Source organism: Macaca nemestrina, chromosome 14, assembly GCF_043159975.1.
Source record: "Macaca nemestrina isolate mMacNem1 chromosome 14, mMacNem.hap1, whole genome shotgun sequence".
Taxonomy (NCBI): Eukaryota; Metazoa; Chordata; class Mammalia; order Primates; family Cercopithecidae; genus Macaca; species Macaca nemestrina.
Genome location: NC_092138.1, coordinates 108569979 through 108588683, shown reverse-complemented (window position 1 = coordinate 108588683; position 18705 = coordinate 108569979). Strand labels below are relative to the sequence as shown.

Below are 18705 nucleotides of genomic sequence, written 5' to 3'. Positions count from 1 at the left end.
TGCAGGGGCGGGTGGGGACAGAGAGACACAGTCAGTCCATGGGACACCAGGGAAACCCCTCCACAACCTCAGATCAAGAACAGGCAGAGGCCTGGGCTGCCTCATGGGGCATCCTGACATAGGGCTGCTGGCCAGGCTGGTGCCAGCCAGAGCCTGCCCTCTGCTGGCCCTCTTGGGCCCCTGAGCTGTGCCCGTGAACTGTGCATGTGGCGTGTGTGTGTGGACACGCCTGCAGGGGTGACAGGCTCCTGTGGCGATGACTGGTACCCTCCACAGTCCCTGCCTGCTCCCTGTGAGGCCAGGCCTGGCGCCAGCAGTGTGCAAAGCCATGGTGCCACCCACCTGCCAGGCCTGTGCTGACTGTCATGGCCTTCTGCCCAGCAGGACAGTTCTCGTGCCCCTGCTGGTGAGGGCAGATTCTCAAACCCAAACCTCGCCAAGGCTGGTCTCAGCTGCCAGGCTCCGGGGACCTGTGATATGCTGGCTCCGCTGAAGCAAGAACCAATACCAGGTGGTGCCCAGGGACATGGGAAGGGCCTCCACTGCTGTCCCTGGCACCGCCCACACCCTCCCCATGCCTTCCTTACGGAGTCCTCAGAGGCACCCCTGCTGAGGACTCCTGACAGGCCACAGCGGGGCCAGAGTGGCTGCCTGGGGAGGGGACCTTCCTCCATGGCTCAGCCCTGCTGCTCCCTGTCTTGAGGACAAGAGTTAAGCCTCACACCAGAGACCCCAGCTTACCTAAGCGACCCTGGCTCACCAAAATGAGTTCCAAGTCTGATGGAAATTTAGAGAAGGGATAAGTACCTCTGAGGAGGCTGGGAGCACCTGTAGTTCACTTAGATGCCAGGTGAGGTCTTGGTGCCCAAACATAAAGCAGGGCATGTGGGCAGAGCGGGCACATGGGCAGAGCAGGCACGGGGCACTCCAGCCACAGAAATGGGCTGGCAGGTGCCTGGCTGGACACAGGTGCAAGGTGCTGGGGCTGTGTGGGGTGTGGGGAACAGCCTGGAACCCTACGTCAAGGCAGCCTCGTGGTCACATGGATTTTAGGAAGCAGGAACTTAGATTAGATCAGTGGTTTTCAAGCATTTAAATATTAAAAAAAGTTTTAGCAGTAGAATTGCCATAAGAAGAGCTCCCCTGCAGAGAGCAGATGGAAGTGGAGCTGCCCTGTAGCTGAGCTGATCATGAGTTGCAGCCCCTTGGGGGACACCTGTAGACAGGCAGTCCAGGAAGGGAGGCTGTCAGGAACACGGTAGGGGGTAACACCGCCCTAGGAGGACGCCAAGCACTGCAACCAGCCCCAGGGAGGGTCCCGGGGTGCCCACGCCCTGCCTGCCAGCAGGTGGCCTTCCGGGCCTGCCCAGCCCTCCCTGCTGCCCAAATCGAGCCGCCTGTAGCAAGGAGCCCTCCCGAGGGCCCCGATGAGTGAGGAGTGCTGCAGCGCTGAGCCTTCAGGGGCAGAGTGGGGCCCAAATGCCATCCAACCATGAAGGGGCATGGGAGCCCTTTTCCCTTAAAGTGGAAAACTGGTGGGGAGGCTGTGGCAGCCAGCAAGTCGTAGCCCAGCACTGCAGCCATGCCCACAGACTAGCGCCACATCCACGGCCAAAGCCCAGCACTATGTCCACGGCTGCCCCTGCTCCACAGTCCCCAGGCCGACCCGGGACAGATGGACAGACCCTGGTCTCAGCTGGGGCTGAGGCTGGCCCTGCCCGGTGTGCAAGGTGGGCTGAGCAGACATGTGGCCCCCGAGCCAAAGGGAGCCCTGTTCACAGCATCTGCTGCCTGGCAGGGTGCAGAGGGAAGGACCCGAGGCTGCAGGACAACTCAGGTGGACTCCTCTCCTCTCCTGCCCTCAGTGAACTCATCTCTCAGGTGGGGTGATGCGCCCACAGCCAGGCCTGCCCGGAGGATGGAATGAGCAACGGCAGCGCAGGGCCCGCCACACCCTGGCACTGAGCAAGCTATCACTGAACGTCTGGCTGCTCCACAGAACCCGCCATGCAGCCCCAGCCCTCCACTTTCCTGCTCGCCCACCACCAGGCACAGGCCGCGGTCAGGAGGCTCCGGCTCCGGGAGGCTGAGGAGCGGGGCGGCGCCAAACGCTGGGAGGACACTGCCACCTGGTGGCCGCCTAGGCACATGCACGGCAGGGAACAGCGGCGAATTTATTCCCTGGCTGGCTTCATCAAGCCCCCACAGACACCCGCCCTGCGCTGGGCTCCCAGGGTAGCAGAGGACGGGGCGGGCATGCCCAGCACAGCCCAGCATGAAGGCCACCTTCGAGGGCACATGCACGGGGCGTGGGGACCACTGGAGAGGGCAAGGAGGGCTTCGCGGGGCAGGGGGCATTCACATCTTGAAAGCAGATTTGGGGCCTGACTGGCGAAGAGAATTGACAGCACCTAGGGCAGCAGGTGCCAAGGTGCAGAGAAGAGCGCCACGGGCACACCTGCCTGTGGGGACAGCGGGGCTGAGGGCCTGCGGCGTGGATAGTTAGGCCATCAGCCCTGGCTCGGGAGAGAACATGCAGCAGGCTTTTCAACCCTGAACGCATACCAGTCCCCGGGGGTCCCGGTCAAATGCAGATTCTGACTGGATAGGTCTGGGGCCAGGCCTGAGAATCTGCATTTCAAATAGCTCCTAGGTAACCCCATGCTGCTGCTCTGGGGACCGGTTTAGACAATTCTACGACCCAATCACTGGGACCTGGGAATGGGTGTGGATGTGGATGTGCAGAGAGGGAAGGGCCAGAGACCACATGCTGTGCAGAGAGGAGCTGGGGAAGGACTGGCGGGGGAGGGGGTGGGGGTGGGTGGGGGGTGGGGGAGGCGGGGGTGGGACATGGCTTGGAGGCGCTCCACTTTGGATGCTCCAAGGCCATGCCAGGGAGATGCCTGCAGAGGTGAAGCATCTCCGATGACAGAGGGAGAAAGCCCACAGCCAGGTGTCTGCAGGGCAGTGGAGGGGCTGGGGGAGGCTTCCTGGGCCGCGCCCTTCTGCTCCTTCAGTAGGCCTTGCTGTATCTGCTGGTCCGGGTTTCCTGGGAGTGGCAGGGAGTGCTGAGGGCTGGCCTGCCGGAGAGAGCAGGTGAAGGGCGGCTGCAGCCCCAGCCCGAGTGTCCACAGCCAGAGGGCCTAGGCCCGGGCCTGGTCGGGGCTTTCTGGATGGTGAGCGGGGGAGCAGGACGCTTCCACGCCTCTGTGAGCAACTGGCTGATTGGGCAGAGGAGCTGTCCTGGGGACCCTGTGCCGCTGTCCCAGTCTCTGTGGCCAGGAGTGGGAACAGGGTCGCGGGGAGGGCATGGCTGGGCCCTCCGGGCTGGGGGAGGGCGGAGAAGGCGCCCCTTCCAGCCTGCGCCGCGCCGGTCCCCGCGAGGGCGCACAGATTGCGCCCCCACCCTCTCTCCCTCGGGATTTTTTTCCCTTTTTAGGTTATCTTGGCTGGAGAAAAGCGTCACCCACCCCCCTTCTTGTTTTCCCTAACTCCCCAAATGAAATTTCAACATATGTCCCGCGACATAATCCCCTCTGGCTGCGGCCGCCTTCCCGCAGACGCGGTCCCTGCCCGCTCCTCCCGCCGTGTTTACCCAGGAGACGGGGCCGCTTCTGGAAGCCCTTTCACTCCCTTGGGCAAACAGCGAGTACCTTTGAAGGTGGATTTGGGCCCGGATCTGTTTACTCAAGACATTAGTCTCCTGCATAAGAAAAACCTGCACTCGCGAACAAACAGCAAATCCTTTTTGAATTAAAAAAATTTTCAATTAAAAAGCATTTGGTCCGCACAGCTCCGTCCAGCTGCGCAGCGCCGGGCCTGCGCCCTCTGGTGGGCACAGGCCGCCACTGCAGCAGCTGGGCAGCCCGGGCCTGGGGCCTCTCTCCGGAAAGAGATGTCACTGTCAGGGGTTCTGCCAGGGGTCCCGGAGGCTCTGCCAGTGGTCCTGGGGACCCTGCCACTGATGGCAGCAGGCGTCTCCGGCCACGGTGCGAGAGTCTCAGCTTCTAAAAGCCTTTTCTCATAGTGAGGCCAGTGTCCTGCGATAGGAGGTGCCAACTGTAGCTTCCAGCAGCACCTAGGAGGCAAAGTCCCTTCAGCCCCAGCTTCGAGGCAAAGAGGGGGCAGTAGAACCTAGTGGTCTACTCACAACTAGGACGTTTCGTGTGCAAGTGCCTTGAGAGTGAAAAGAGCCCTGGTTACGCATCAGAACCAAAGGCTTTAACCACAGTGATGCATGTGCCCCACCCGGGGTTGGCAGGAGTGGTCCTGGTTTAACCGGCACCAGGACACCAGCATTTTTTGAAAACACTCAGGTGATTTCAGTACTAACTGCACTAATCACCAGAGGGGAAGGCAAGTGCACTGCTCCTCCAGGCTCCTCCCTCCTTCCCACACCAGGTCTCACACTGAGCGCTCTAGAAGGCTCCAGACGGGAAAGGGCAGTAAGGGGCTGATCCCAGCACCCGAGCTTTGCAGAGGAGGAAAGTGAAGCCCAAGAAAGGATCTGACTTCCTGAGGTCCCAGAGTGAGCTGGGCAGTGCTGGACCAGGCCTGGGCCCAGAGAGGCGTGGGGGGAGGGGGGCAGGTGCTGTGCTGGCTGGGAAACCTGCATTAGACATTGGCATCCACCTCTCCTGGGATGCAACTCCAGCATGGAGGCCAGACCGACAGACATGAACTAGTGAGCTCGTGGGTGAATCATGGTAGGGTCTGGAATGGTGTAGTCCAGAGGGCAGGGGCTGGGCCAGGCCAGGTGAGGACAGGTGAGAGGGAACTAAAGGGGCCAAGGCTGGGGCCAACGAGAAGAGTCTGGTGCACGGGTGGACAGACACTGATGGGTGGGCTTGGGCAGGTGGATGGGCCTCGCCCTAGCACAGGCAGGGAGAGGTGGAGGAGACGCTGCACCGCAGCCCCACCTGTCTGTTTCTCCAACCCCTGGCTCAGCACTCCAGTCATCCCCTTCCATCTCAGGTGCTCCCACGGCCTCGGCCATGATACAGGCTCTTCCTGTTTCTAAAATCCTAAAGCTTCAGCTTGCTTACACAAGGGGCTCCATGTCCTCATGTGTTTCCTGAAGATGAGGAATGCAGCCCTGGCTTCTGAAACACTGAAGGAGAGAGGCAGGGCCCAGCACACTGCCCACGTCATATGGCAAGGCCTGAAGCGCTGTATTCCTGGGACGGGCCTTCAGGGCCCCATGGCCCCATCCTGCAGGCCTCTTCCGAAAGACGAGGGTGGGCTGCCCGCTGCTTTCTAAGGCATATTCCGGAGCCCCTCCCCAGGCAGTAGTTCAGTGGGTGTGGGCGCCGGTGTTTCGACAAGGACCCAGGTGATTCTGAGCAACTGTCCAGTTTAGAAACCCTGCACGTCTTCTTCCAGCAGCTGTGGGACTGGCTGAGGCCACAGAGGGGAAGGCACCGGCCTGGGGCCGCCTGACACTCTGTGGTCTGAGCCTTCCCATTTTCTCCATGGGAGTCCTTGCTTCCTACTTGGGCCATGGTTCTAGAGACATTGGAGAGGCTGCACACCCAGCGGGAAGCCCCAGGTCCAGAGAGCGCAAGAAAGTGCTTGGCCCAGAGGAAGGTTATTCACGAGCAGGTGGGCCTTGGGGGTAGGGGGAAGCCAGGATGCCCACCTCATGCCCCGGAGATGAGGCGGATTCCTTGTTCAGTGCTGTCTTTGAGAGTGAGGCCCCGCAGCTGGGCCTGGAGCTCAGGGCTGTGACCCCTGTGGTCAAGAGTAGGGAGCTGGATAGTCTGGCAGGACAGAACCCCCTTGCCACTACTGGGGAGTGAGCCGAGGTCCCATGAAGCCACGCCACTTGACCAAGGCCTCCGGGTTGGGGAACAGCTGAGAGACGCGTTCAATGACCACACTGCGGGGTGTGGACAGAGGGGTGGGTGAGGGCTCCTGCAGACCCTTTGGGAAGCCGCTTCTCTTTTCCTAACAGCCTGCCCAGATGGTTCATGAGCTCTAACCTGAGAACCACAACCCAAAAGCACGGAGCCAAAGATCCAGCTGGGGGGTGGGTCTCACCCTAAACCGGGGGGGGGGAATAAGGGCCCCACCAGCTCCACGTGGTTCTAGGGCACCCCCACCCCTGCTTCCAGCCAGTTCAGCCCCTGCTCCCTGGAGCCAAGAGCTCCAGGAGCAGAAGCCTGTGTGTCTGGGCACTGCTGTGTCCTCACCGCCCAGCACAGCACCCAGCCCGGGTCACTGAATAAATGCATGGCCATCTGCCAGTCCAGTCCCTTCCACTCTACTAGTCCACATCCCAGTCATTCTGTCCATCCTCATTGGTACCCAGCCCCTCCTGTCTCCTCCAAGCCTGGGTCTCCCACAGGGCGATGACAATGCCGAGGGTCTGTCTCTGAGGGACACCCTGCCTTAGGCTGCCTGTCCCCTGGGCTCAGGGCCCGGAGAGTGCCCTCACCTTCAGGGCACCCTAGCTCACAAAGCACCTTCCACCCAGGATCTGGCCTGCGTCCAGGAGCAGGGCAAGTGACTCCCAGCTCCCCACCCTGATGCAGAGCCCTGAGCCCCACATCCTGGGGAGAGGTCTTTCCCCTGCGTGGCTCCCCCTCCTCTCCCAGCCAGTTCTGTCAGAAACACTCTTCCTTGTCCTTAAGGACCACTAAAGGGACACTTGCTCTGGGAAGCGTGCTCCTTCCCCGGGGAAAACGGACCACAACAACACTTTCCACACCCTCCTCATGCTCAGGGCAGCTGTGGAGCCTCAGTTGTAGCTCCAGAGCCCAGTAGAGATCATGGCCTAGAATGAATGCAGGAATGAGTGAACAGTGGGTGGGTAGCGGTGGGTGGGTGGGGAGTGGGTGAGTGGAAGGGTGGGTAGGTGAGTAGATGAATGGGTGGGTGAGTGAGTGCGTGGGTGGGTATGGATGGATGGGTGGATGGGTAGGTGGCTGGGTGGATAGGCAGGAGGATGAGTGGATGGGTTAAAATGTGGATGGGTGGGTGGGGGGATGGGCAGATGGATGGATGGATGGGTAGGTGGATGGATGGGTGGATGGGTAGGTGGATGGATGGGTGGATGGGTAGGTGGATGGATGGGGGGTAAATGGGTGGATGGATGGGTAGGTGGATGGATGGGTGGATGGGTAGGTGGATGGATGGGTAGGTGGATGGATGGGTGGATGGGTAGGTGGATAGATGGGTAGGTGGATGGATGGGTGGATGGGTAGGTGGATGGATGGGGGGTAAGTGGGTGGATGGATGGGTAGGTGGATGGATGGGTGGATGGGTAGGTGGATGGATGGGGGGGTAAGTGGGTGGATGGATGGGTAGGTGGATGGATGGGTGGATGGGTAGGTAGATGGATGGGTAGGTAGATGGATGGGTGGATGGGTAGGTGGATGGATGGGTGGATGGGTAGGTGGATGGATGGGGGGGTAAATGGGTGGATGGATGGGTAGGTGGATGGATGGGTGGATGGGTAGGTGGATGGATGGGTAGGTGGATGGATGGGTGGATGGGTAGGTGGATAGATGGGTAGGTGGATGGATGGGTGGATGGGTAGGTGGATGGATGGGGGGGTAAGTGGGTGGATGGATGGGTAGGTGGATGGATGGGTGGATGGGTAGGTAGATGGATGGGTAGGTAGATGGATGGGTGGATGGGTAGGTAGATGGATGGGTGGATGGGTAGGTGGATGGATGGGTAGGTGGATGGATGGGTGGATGGGTAGGTGGATAGATGCGGGGGTAAGTGGGTGGATGGATGGGTAGGTGGATGGATGAGTGGATGGGTAGGTAGATGGATGGGTAGGTAGATGGATGGGTGGATGGGTAGGTGGATGGATGGGTGGATGGGTAGGTGGATGGATAGGTGGATTGGTAGGTGGATGGATGGGTGGGTAAGTGGGTAGGTGGATGGACAAGTCGATGGTGAGTGAAGAGACACACCAGGCTCTGGGCATAGCTCAATGCAAAGGAGAGAAAGCAGCTAGTTTAGGGGCTCAGTTCTTGGGCAGGTAGAAGGTCATCCTGGTTTTTAGTCCTTGTGTCAGCAGCACTGTGCTGGCACAGCCCTGGGGCTTCTGGGCATGACTGAATGTCAGCCCATCCCATGGTACAGTAACTCATGCACATCAAGTACCAAGCCCAGGGCCCGTCCACGCAGCACGTCATGCCTGTGGATGATGAAACTGAGTCTAAGTCTAGTGATTTGGTCTGTTTCTCTCTGCAGGCAGTGTACGAGCTGCAGCTTCACACAGTGCTGGCCTGTGTGGTGTTTTACAATAGTCATAAACATTGAAAAGTGAAAAGACTTTGCATAGGATGCCGATATTTATCTAGATGTTATTGAAAAAAACATAGGGAGATATGACAATTCCAGACCCTCATTCTCACCCAGTAAACCCTCAGTCTCACAGGTGGGTGGTGGGTGGAGGTGGCCTCCTTTCCAGAGGCCTGTGCTCTCCAGTTTGCCACAGTCCCCAGCACTCCCTACAAAGTGCCCAGCTGGGAAGACTGTCCACTGCCATCTCACCACCGTGACTGTGTCTTGCACGTGCATGTATAGGATGATGCGGGCGCAGCCAGCAAGAAAGCAAAATGTTTCTCGTACCTGGGACTATTAAAAGTAGGAAAATGAAAGATAGATTAAGAAAACTATGTATTTCAAAAAAAAAAAAAAAGGGAGAAAGCACATTTTGTGGTGGAAATGAAGATGGCTGCATGATGAACAAAGACAAAAACATGCCTTGCTCTTGCCTCGCTCTCTCCAACCCCTCGCTCCCTGTGGCACCTGCATGTCCAGCTGTGCTGCTCTGGGTGGGGGCTCTGGGCAGGGCTGTGCACTGTCAGATACCCTGGCCACTGAATAAATGCCATTTCCCTTCTCTTCTCTTTTTTTTTTTTCTTTTCTTTTCTTCTCTCTCTCTTTCTTTCTTTTTTTCTTTTTTTTTGAGACAGGATCTCACTCTGTTACCCAGGCTGGAGTGCAGTGGCTCCATCTCAGCTCACTGCAGCCTTGACCTCCTCATACCTTGGCCTCCCCAGTAACTGGGACCACAGGCATGCACCATCACACCTGGCTAATTTGTGTATTTTTTGTAGAGATGGGGTTTTACCATGTTGTCCAGGCTGATCTCAAACTCAAACTCTCAAGATCGGTGGGCTCCAGTGATCCACTCATCTTGGTCTGGCAAAGGGCTGGGATTACAGGTGTGAACCACCAGGCCCAGCCTAAATGCTATTTTGGTGTCTGCAAACAACCGTGGGGGGCTCCCTGGTCACTGAGTCAGCATTTTAGAATTCACCTGAATACCACCTAAAAAGCGAGTCGTTGTATTTCTCCTCTTCTAGATTGTTTGTAGAAGAGATTTAAAACCACACTGATTGCCAGTACTGGTTACTGGGTGGAAAATGAGAGCTGTGAGGTGCTCCGGGAAGGGGGCCCTCCCCACCCTTTGTCTTGATGCTTATTTTTACACACGTGCTAAGTAGCCTTCCACTTGTTCATCTTAGTAGGCATTACTTTACCTAAAACTAGAGGTGCAAAAGTTCCCAGAAACCATAAGAAAAGGGTAGGAAAAATCTTCCTCTGAAGGACTTGCAAAAGGTGAGATGTTCACCTTGACTTCAATTCTGCATGAGTGAGTGTGACTCACAGCGGTAACCAGGGCAGGTGGTTCTGCCTAGCAAACATCACCTCTGCTCCACTTTATTTCTGCAGGCTTAGCCTGGTTCTCTTATTCATATGATGAATGCTTTGGGCCACCACGGGAACAAGCTGTGTGGTGGTGGCGGCTGCTAGGATGACACTGGCTGCCAACAAGACCCAAAAGGGCAGTGGGGGAGGGGGCTTCCAAGACACTCAGAATTAGGAACTCTATTAATACAATCCATCGTATTAATATGCCTGGGGAGAAAAAAATATCTCAATGGATGATTAAAAGACAATTGTCAAAAGCCACCATCCATTTCTGATAAAAACATTTAGGAAAATAGAAATAGATGGCTAACGCTTTAACAAAAAAAAAAAAAGACAACGTCTATAAATTGCAAGTCAAACCGCAGCACTATGCTTTAATATTGAAACTACAAACTTCCATTAAAAATATGGATGACATAAGGAGGCCTGGGGACCTGCAAGTCCCTGCCGAGGTGTTGGACAATGGCACACAGGAAGAGGAACAACCTTGCCAGGATGGAGGCCTTAGCATTTGCTGGCGATGTAACTGCTTGCCTGGGGAACCGATGAAATGCAGCTGGAAAGCCATCAGAAACAGTAAAAGAAGCCAGAGGGATATCTAGCTTCAGAAATAATACACAAAAGTCAATGGTTTCTTGACATATAAGTGACAGAAAATAGAATGAGAAAAAATACCTCATTTACAAGAATCACAAAGACATAAAGCAGCTAGGAACGACCTAAAGAGAAAGGACCAGGACCTGGGCTAACAAGAGGCATCCCTTGTTTCCGGATGGAGAGACGCTTGATCTGAGATTCCAGTTACTATTCTATTCAACCATGCGCTCAATGCAGTTCCAACAAAAATCTAGAGTGGGCTTTCTGGAACTTCCTTCCCCCGCAGGATTCTAAAGTTCAACTGGAAGAATAGTCCTGTGAATAAAATTAGTAAAATTCTGGGGGAAAAAAGAGAGAACCAACCCTACCCTATACTAAAACTTACTATAAAGCTGTAAGATTCAAAATAGTGTGGTAATAATGTAAAAATAGAATAATGGAGCAGAACGGAATCAAGAAAAATGTCCACTGGTCCACTTACATATGATAAAAGTAGCACTTAATAGTCAAAGAAAGATCGCCAATATTGACAAAACCAGCCAATGTTTTAGGGTAAAATAAAGCTGTCTGTAGTTCTTACCTTCTAATAAATTTCAGAAGGATTAAGTAGTTGAAAAGTATTTAATATTTTAATATGTAAAATAATAAGGGAAAATAGGGGTGAATGTTTTTATAATCTTCTACGACACAAAGCCCAAATAAAGAGAAAATTGCCCATGAACATTTTGAAACTTTTGTACAGCAGAACACACACATCGTTTACAAGGTGAAAAGACAGTGATTAAAGCATGTGTATTTGAACTTATAGAGAAAATTTTGCTGCCTTTAAGACATAAAGAGCTCTTAAAAATCAATGCAAAAGCTACAGAAGCTGATAGAAAACAGCTGAGCAGACAGCAAGCAGAAGAGGCTCACGTGAGAACACGGTGGCTCACAAGCATCTCAAAAGTTGTTCAACTTGAAGAATGGTCAAAGATTTTGTTTGTTTGTTTGTTTTAAGAGACATGGTCTCTCTCTGTCACCCAGGCTGGAGTGCAGTGGCACAATAATAGCTCACTGCAGCCTTAACTTCCTGGGCTCAAGTGATGCTCCCACATCAGCCTCCTCCTGAGTAGCTGGGAATAAAGGCATGAGCCACTGTGCCTGGATAACTTTTTTATTTTTGTAGCGATGGGGTCGTCCAGGTTGGTTTCAAACTCCTGGACCTAAGTGATCCTCCCACCTTGGCCTCCCAAAGTGTGAGGATTACATGCGTGAGCCACTGCACCTGGCCAAAATAAGCAAAGATTATTAATTAAATGGAGGGGCACATGAAGGTCCCAGTGAGTCTTAGCTAGAATAAGGACGTGAGGAAAGGTTCCCTCAGGCACCACTGCGGGACTTCCAATAGCCCCATCCTGTTTGAAAGGCAAATGGTAACATGCATCCTCTTCCAGGGAAAGACCCAGGAGAGCCAGGGCACGTGTACAAGGAAATCTATTGCAGCGGCGTAATAGTGAATAATTGGAAACACCTCAAAAGTCAGTCGATAGTGGATTGGTTAGATAAATTATGGCATAATCATAAAAGGGAACAACATGTAGTCATTAAAAAGAGTAAGGCTGATCTGTAAAGGAACATGCGAAGACGTGTAAGACATACTACATAGTGCAGAGCCAGGTCGCGGCTGGCGGTACTGCACGAGCTTGCTGAACGTGTGTGCGCGTGTGTGTGCATGGGTGTGTGTGCGCGCGCATGCGTGCGTGTGTGCGTGCGCGCGTGTGTGCGTGCGTGCGTGTGTGCGCGCGTGTGTGCGTGCGTGCATGTGCCCCAGGAGTGGACGGAGGGGGCGGTTCACCTTTTACATGTTCCTGTAATGTTTGCATTTTTATAAACATGGACAACCTTGGTACTCAGGAAAACACTAAATATTTAAAAAATCAATTTTGATCGGCAGGGGAGCTGCTTAGAATGATAAACTGCCCAAAACAACCTCCACAATTTATGGGAAGAGAATTAATCTTGTCTGTGGCATAAAACTGGTTCCGACACTGTGGTCAGACGCTGGTAGAGTCTGTGAAGCGGTGGTCCCAAGCTGTATCCTGTATTGAAAAGAAGCCTCAGACTTCTCTCATGATTTCTGCAAGGCCGTCTACTTAACTCATTCGTTACGTCTCTTTGTTTTGGGCTGGAATTAGCTCAGCTCAGTGGGACAGCTCTGTAGGAATTTGGGTGACAGTTTTGCGTCTTTTAGCACTATATTAAAAAAAGGGGCAGAACTGGTTGGCTTCTGTTTATTTACATAACTTTGAATATCTGAGGTAGGCAGATTTATTTCCCCAAACATTTCAGCTTCCTAACTGAAAAATAAATAAATAACAAGGATTCTGGGTGGTGAAATGTTAAATCTCACAGGCAGAGAAAAGGCACCTTATTTCCTGCTGCAGTTTAAGATTCTACCACTAGATGGTGCAAAGGGACCACACATTTTTCAGGCTCACCAGTTCGCGCCACAAAATTCTTCAACATTTAATAAGCACCAGGAAAGCTTTCCAAAAGTAGAAAGAATGAACAATTGTGCGGGAATAGGAACATTTTGCTTTTATAAAATTGGGACGCTGCCATTTCATTACTGATACAAAAATCTGCCTCACTTTATTCCTGTGGGACATAGGTCCCAAATCTACACTAACCTCGTATATTTGAAGAGACCCGCACAAGCTCGCGCAATGCGGACATCTAAAAGTTGAATTCAAAAATCCTTTTTACCTCATGCTGCCAAATGCATTTTTGTTAATTCCACCTCAATGTCGTGACGTAAATACTAGCGGAATCGGCCCCAAGCTAAATAAGCAATAAGCCCCATTTTTCAACGCACAAACACATAAAGATGTCAGCTCAAACTGTTTACTAATTAACACTTAAAAAGACACAAATTAGATATGCGTGGCTAAGAGCAATTATAATCAAGACGAATTTCTCTAGTCATTTGGGAACTGAAAAAAATGCCTAATTGCTGGAACCAATGTTTTAAAAACTGAAATCACGCCAGTTAGCAAATATGTTCATTTAAAGAACATTCCACGTGACTACACTCTTGAGGATTGACTACAAACATGAGAACAAGGAAAATATTTAGGTATAAAATTAAAATTGTAAGCTCCCTTAGATTTATAACTTCTTCATTAAATATGTCTGCAAACAGCAGCCCATAAAACCCTGCAGCAATTAAGTGGTTAAATGAACTGCCTCCCTTGTCAATTTTAAGGGGGTGATTAATATTAGAGTGTCCCTTTACTAATGAGACCCTCCCTCATCTTTCGGCTTTAAAGTCGAATGAAAATGGAGGCTGTTGCTCCACCAGGAGCGCAGCAGGCCAGTGAGTGCTTCCTCTGCCGCAGTTTTGATGGTGGCACCCCCGGCAGGGAATGGGGATCACTGTGGTTTCTGCTGAGGTCGGCAGCTGGTAGAAACGGCTCCACCTGGGGCTGGAGGTCGCTCCGGACTTCTCCACTGCCCGGTGCCCTGTCACTGCAGGAAAGGTTCAGTCCTGTTCTCACAAGGCTTGCGGGTAGTTATGCACGCGGCCTGAAACCCACACCCAGCGCTGCTGCCTCCCGGCCGGGATGGTGAGGTCTTCCAGGGATGCCAGGGCGGGACCGCGGGCGGGGAGGGAGGATACACAGGTAACCAAGACATGAGGATTATTTTAGAAGCTGCTGCCTGGACTGCAGAGCCAGGCAGCTCCCACCCCGGTTGCGATGGGGAATCCGTCAGCTGGAGAAATGGGGCAACTGCTTACCAGGGAAATAAAGAGCGGCAGAGACAGAGAATATTTATACGCCCATCTCCTCACGCCCAGAGAAGATGCTTCATCATGGGCGCTGGCTGCGAAATTACACTTTCCAGGCTCCGGGACACAGATGGCCTTTTGTCTGGAGAACAGTAAGGGCTTCACGGGGACAACAGCCCCACCGGGTCACCCACTGCCCTCCTGCAGAGCTAAACTGGAGGGGAGGGGACAAGGCATGGACAGGTGGGGCCGGGACCAGAAAACTGCCCACAGTGGCCACGAGGCTGGTACTGACCAGCCCCTGGTCACCTCCCTGGCTGAGGGAAGATGAGGTAAAAATTCACTTCCTCATGCCTGGGACTCATGTCTGCAGGCCCTGGGAGGACGGCAAAGCCCCTGCTCTGGGTGCGAGGTGACAGAGGTGGCAGGAGCACAGGGCCGCTGGAAGATGGCCAGGCAGGAGGCCGCTGCTCTGTCACGGGGAGCCAGCAGGGTGATGGCGTTTGAGTTGGAATTTCTCTATGAATTATGGCTTCCTTCACTTTTAGCCACCCACGCCATCACGGAGCAAGTCCGAATCATGGAAGGTTTTTTGTCTTTCAAAAAATCCTTTCTTCAAAATTTGCTCAATGGCGCATATATTGATTTTAACTTTAAAACATGACCGTCCTTGGGCGTTTTTGGTGAAATTTCACCCAAGTGCATCAGGTACCACGACTCCTGGGGAGACCCTGGTGAAGAGCAGAGCAGCCACCTCTAACCACGCTCCACCAGCTGCCGGGTGCCCTGACCACTGTGCCATGCCGCACGCTGGGCTGGGATGAGCAGGCCTGTGCTCCACTTTGGGGGTGAGGGGGCCTGGGAACTTGCCCCAGAGCTAAACCTATACGGCAGATTTGTCCCCTACCCCAGGCATCCACATTGGGAGGCTGTGTCCTGTCCACCGTCTACACAGCCCACGAGGGTCCCTGCAGACACCGGCATCTGAATGAGCTCTCCCCTTCCAGTTCTCCAGGGCAGCCTGGCTGTGCGGGCCCAGCAGTGCATGCTCCCTGGGGCCCCTCAGGATGCTGGGGGCTGAGGGACACTGCCCACCCCTAACCAGGTGATACCCCATTTGTCAATCAGTGCTGGGCAGCTCCTGGGCCAGGCCATCTGTGTCCTTGTGGGGGTGGGGGCAGCTGTGCTTGGCTGGCTCTGGGGAGCTCCCTTTGGCTGCCCATGTTCCTAACCTCCATGCTCAGAGTGCACAGGGTCACACGGTTTGTTGGAGGGTGGCCGTCCCTGAAGCTGAATGGTGGCAACTGTGTTTGGGCTTCAATTCAGAAACATCCCCCAGGCAGAGCATGGTGAGGACAGTTAACACTGGCAGGAGGGACACTGGCTGCAGTTCTGGGAGGAGAGGACAGTGCTGCCTCAGAGCTCACACTTCTATTTCCCTTCAAGTTGGGACCACTCTGTAGTAGATAAAGACGGTCATGTATTCAGCCAGGTCACACTCAGCCCCACTGCTCAGCTCTGGGTTGCTGCTGTGGGAGGCTGGCCAATCACTTAACTTCTTGGGTCCAGACTTCTGTAAATGGGTGGACCCCACTTCCTCCCACGGGGTTCAGAGGGATCGTGAAGGGCAGCACCTGCCCGGTACAGAGCAGCCTCTCCCTGGAGGCCGGGCTCGCCACCCTGTTTGGGAATCCCGGGTGAGCCTGGGGAGCTGTTCTGGACAAGTGGGAGCGTGGTCAAAGGTCTATGCCCCTGAACCTGAAAGCAGTCTCCCACTTATATTTGCTCTATTTTTTTTTTTTAAATTTAATGGTATAAAACACCAAGGTTTACAGTGAACAAAGCAAATTTCTGAGCAGAGACTTCTCCACCCCCAGGCTCCTCATCAAGGGCAGCCAGACCTGTTATAAATGAAAGGCACAAAATCAAACTCATCTCGACCCAGGGGACACTCAGCCCACTCCAGGGCCAAACTCGCAGAGCCCAAGAGTGACAGCCAGTCGCTTGGTTCCGGGTACCACTTCTCCTTGAGCCCCCAACTCCCACGAGCAATGCTGAGTTCAGTGGCTAAAAGAAGCAACTTCAGGTTTATTTACGGAGAAAAGCCTCTGCCACGGCTGCGGAAGGAGCCAGCTGGCCAGAGTGTGTGGACATCAACGTTACACGAATGGCTGTGCACATGAATGGGTGGCATAAGGAACTTTTAAATCCTCAAGTGAAATGAAAAACTCTGTGGTGCTCTCGACTGCGGTGATACTTGTTACGGCTTTCTACCCTGTTTTAAGGTTCTAACCTCTCCCCACTCCCCACGTTTCTTTACATCGACTTTAATTTACTTTAATAGCAAATACAGACCTGTTTTGTTATTTTTTTTTTGAGATGGAGTCTCACTCTGTCGCTCAGGTTGGAGTGCAATGGTGCAATCCTGGCTCACTGCAACCTCCGCATCCTGGGCTCAAGTGATTCTCCTGCTTCAGCCTCCTGAATAGCTGGGACTACAGATGTGCTTCACCATGCACGCCTGGCCTTTTTTTTTTTTTTTTTTTTTTTTTTTTTTTTGTATTTTTAGTAGAGACGAGGTTTTACCATGTTGGCCAGGCTGGTCTCAAACTCCTGACCTCAGGTGATCTGCCTGCCTCAGCCTTCCAAAGTGCTGGGATTACAGGCGTGAGCCACCACACCTGGCCCAGACCTGTTTTTTTTTTTAAACCCATCGCTAAAACCAAGAAATACAGCTGGCTTTGGTCCATAGGGATGGCACTTTCGGCCCCAGCAACAGAGCAGTTGGACAGCGGAATGGGTGGGCCTGTGCCGACTCACGCCCTTCTTTGTGGAGAAGGAGAATGGTAATGATGGTGACGGTGGTGGCTGTGATAATGGTGGCAGCCAGCAGCCACTGAGGCAGGCAATGGTCCAGGCCATTCACTGGACCTTTGCAATTAAACCCACATAGACTCTGGACTAAGCACTATTACTATCCTGATTGTGCAGAAAAAGAAATGTTGGCTCAGAAAAGTCAGTGGAAGATCCGAAATTCTAGCCAGGCACTGACTCCGAGGTGTGCCCCCGCCCCTAGCTCTGCACCTCCTAGGGGTGGCCACACTGTGACTCGGAACGTCTGACATTGAGACACTACATTGTAATGAATCACAGATTTCAGTCTTAGAGTGGGGAAGAGAATAAGGTTTACAGGTTCCCACCACACGCCCTGGGCCCCACATTGGGACCCTCACCCACTTCACCCCACCCCAGTACTTCAAAGGCCCACCAGGGTCAGGAACTAGGCTGACTGGCCTCCTAGGCCCCATTTTCCCACCAGCCTAGAGCGCCCCCTTGGAAGGACACAGAGCCACCACTTTCCGTCACAGTGGAGAGGATTTGGAGCACGACGCACTGGGTCTCCATCTTGCCTTGGGCCAGTTACTCCAGCTCTCGGAGTCTCCATTTCTCCCCATGACACAGGGAGGAATGAGGCCTGGGGTAGGAACCAGTGATCATGTATGGAAAGCCTCAGGCCCTAGGCTGAGCACACAGCAGGTGCTTAAACAGTGCCACTGTTAGGCCCACAGGCAGGCTGGTGCAGAATGGGAGGGGAGATGGCCCGACGCTGGGGCCCTTGCTACCGGCACGTCCCACCTATACCCATTTGGCATTACAAAGCACCGTATGAGACAGGCTCTGCCGTGATCCCAGGGTCAACAGTGGGGATGGGACTTGCCCCCGTCCACGGTGGAGTGGGGCTGGTCTGGAGGTATGTCAGTGTAACCTCTGCCCTGGTGACCACCTGTGGCAGCCGCAGCCCCTCTGAGGCCTTGCCCACATCCCCTGGGCTGCACCCCACGCAAGGTCCTGTGCAAATGGGGCGTCCATAAGCAGGTGGACCTCACAGCCACCCACAGCTCCCTTGCTCTGAGAGGGGCAGGCGTGAAATTTTATGCACGCCTATGTTTCTAATGTCCTAGCCAGCCATTTTTTCCCTGAGTTATCAAAAAAAGAAAAATCTATATATGACAATCAGGTTGGTTTTTATGATTGACTGAAAATCAAAGACAAAGGGGGACTTTTTTGTCTTGTTTTTGCTATGACAGGTTTAGAAATTTGTTGTACTACATTGATTCAATTTTGCTTGATTTCAGCCATCTTTCAATAATGCAACCGGCTTCTGCTAGCTGGGTACACGAGAGAAAACCCCAAGGAATGGAGAATATTGAAATGGTTCTACCATTTCCATCTTTGAGATGAATGTTCCTCTCGGAGGAGAGCTGGCTGTGGCGTGTGACTGCTTAACAACCCGCTCTACAGAAGAGAAGCCACACACCCCGTGCTGTCTTAAGGAAACAGGAGGGCCCTGGTGGTCTGACTCAACCCCCTTTCCTCACAGTTATCATCCGCACACCAGTCCTGGGTTTCTTTCTTATTAGGAAAATGTGCAAACTGTTTGAAGCCAGGCTGCCAGATGCGTTCCAGCTTATGAAGCACAGTGGAAGGTTCCCTGACCTGCCCCTAAATCGTGGAGAGGCTCGGTCATTTCCCGAAACTCCTCCTGGTGGCAAATAATAAAACAAAACAAATGGAGGAAGAAAAGTCAACCTGGTGCCTGTCTTCCAACCTCCACCTTCCCAAAGCTGAGACTCCCTTTAAAAAAGGAGAACTGAGGC

The 18705-nt window shown here is 53.6% G+C and overlaps 1 protein-coding gene across 11 annotated transcripts in view; it reads right to left on the bottom strand.

The window, feature by feature from the left end:
- The window catches only part of LOC105463931 (multivesicular body subunit 12B), a 182015-nt gene that overhangs the window by 3886 nt on the left and 159424 nt on the right, over positions 1–18705 (bottom strand). For 5 of the 11 annotated variants that reach the window (XM_011711371.3, XM_011711367.3, XM_024787395.2 and 2 more), the window contains one exon: positions 7–3080. The exons of 3 other annotated variants lie outside the window; for them this stretch is intronic. In XM_011711371.3, the coding sequence (XP_011709673.2) occupies positions 2706–3080 (375 nt within the window). In that variant the 3' untranslated portion in view covers positions 7–2705. Of the gene's footprint in view, positions 1–6; positions 3081–7967; positions 18591–18705 lie in introns of those variants that run through there. 3 more of the 11 variants (XM_071078354.1, XM_024787397.2, XM_071078353.1) reach the window with 2 other exon arrangements.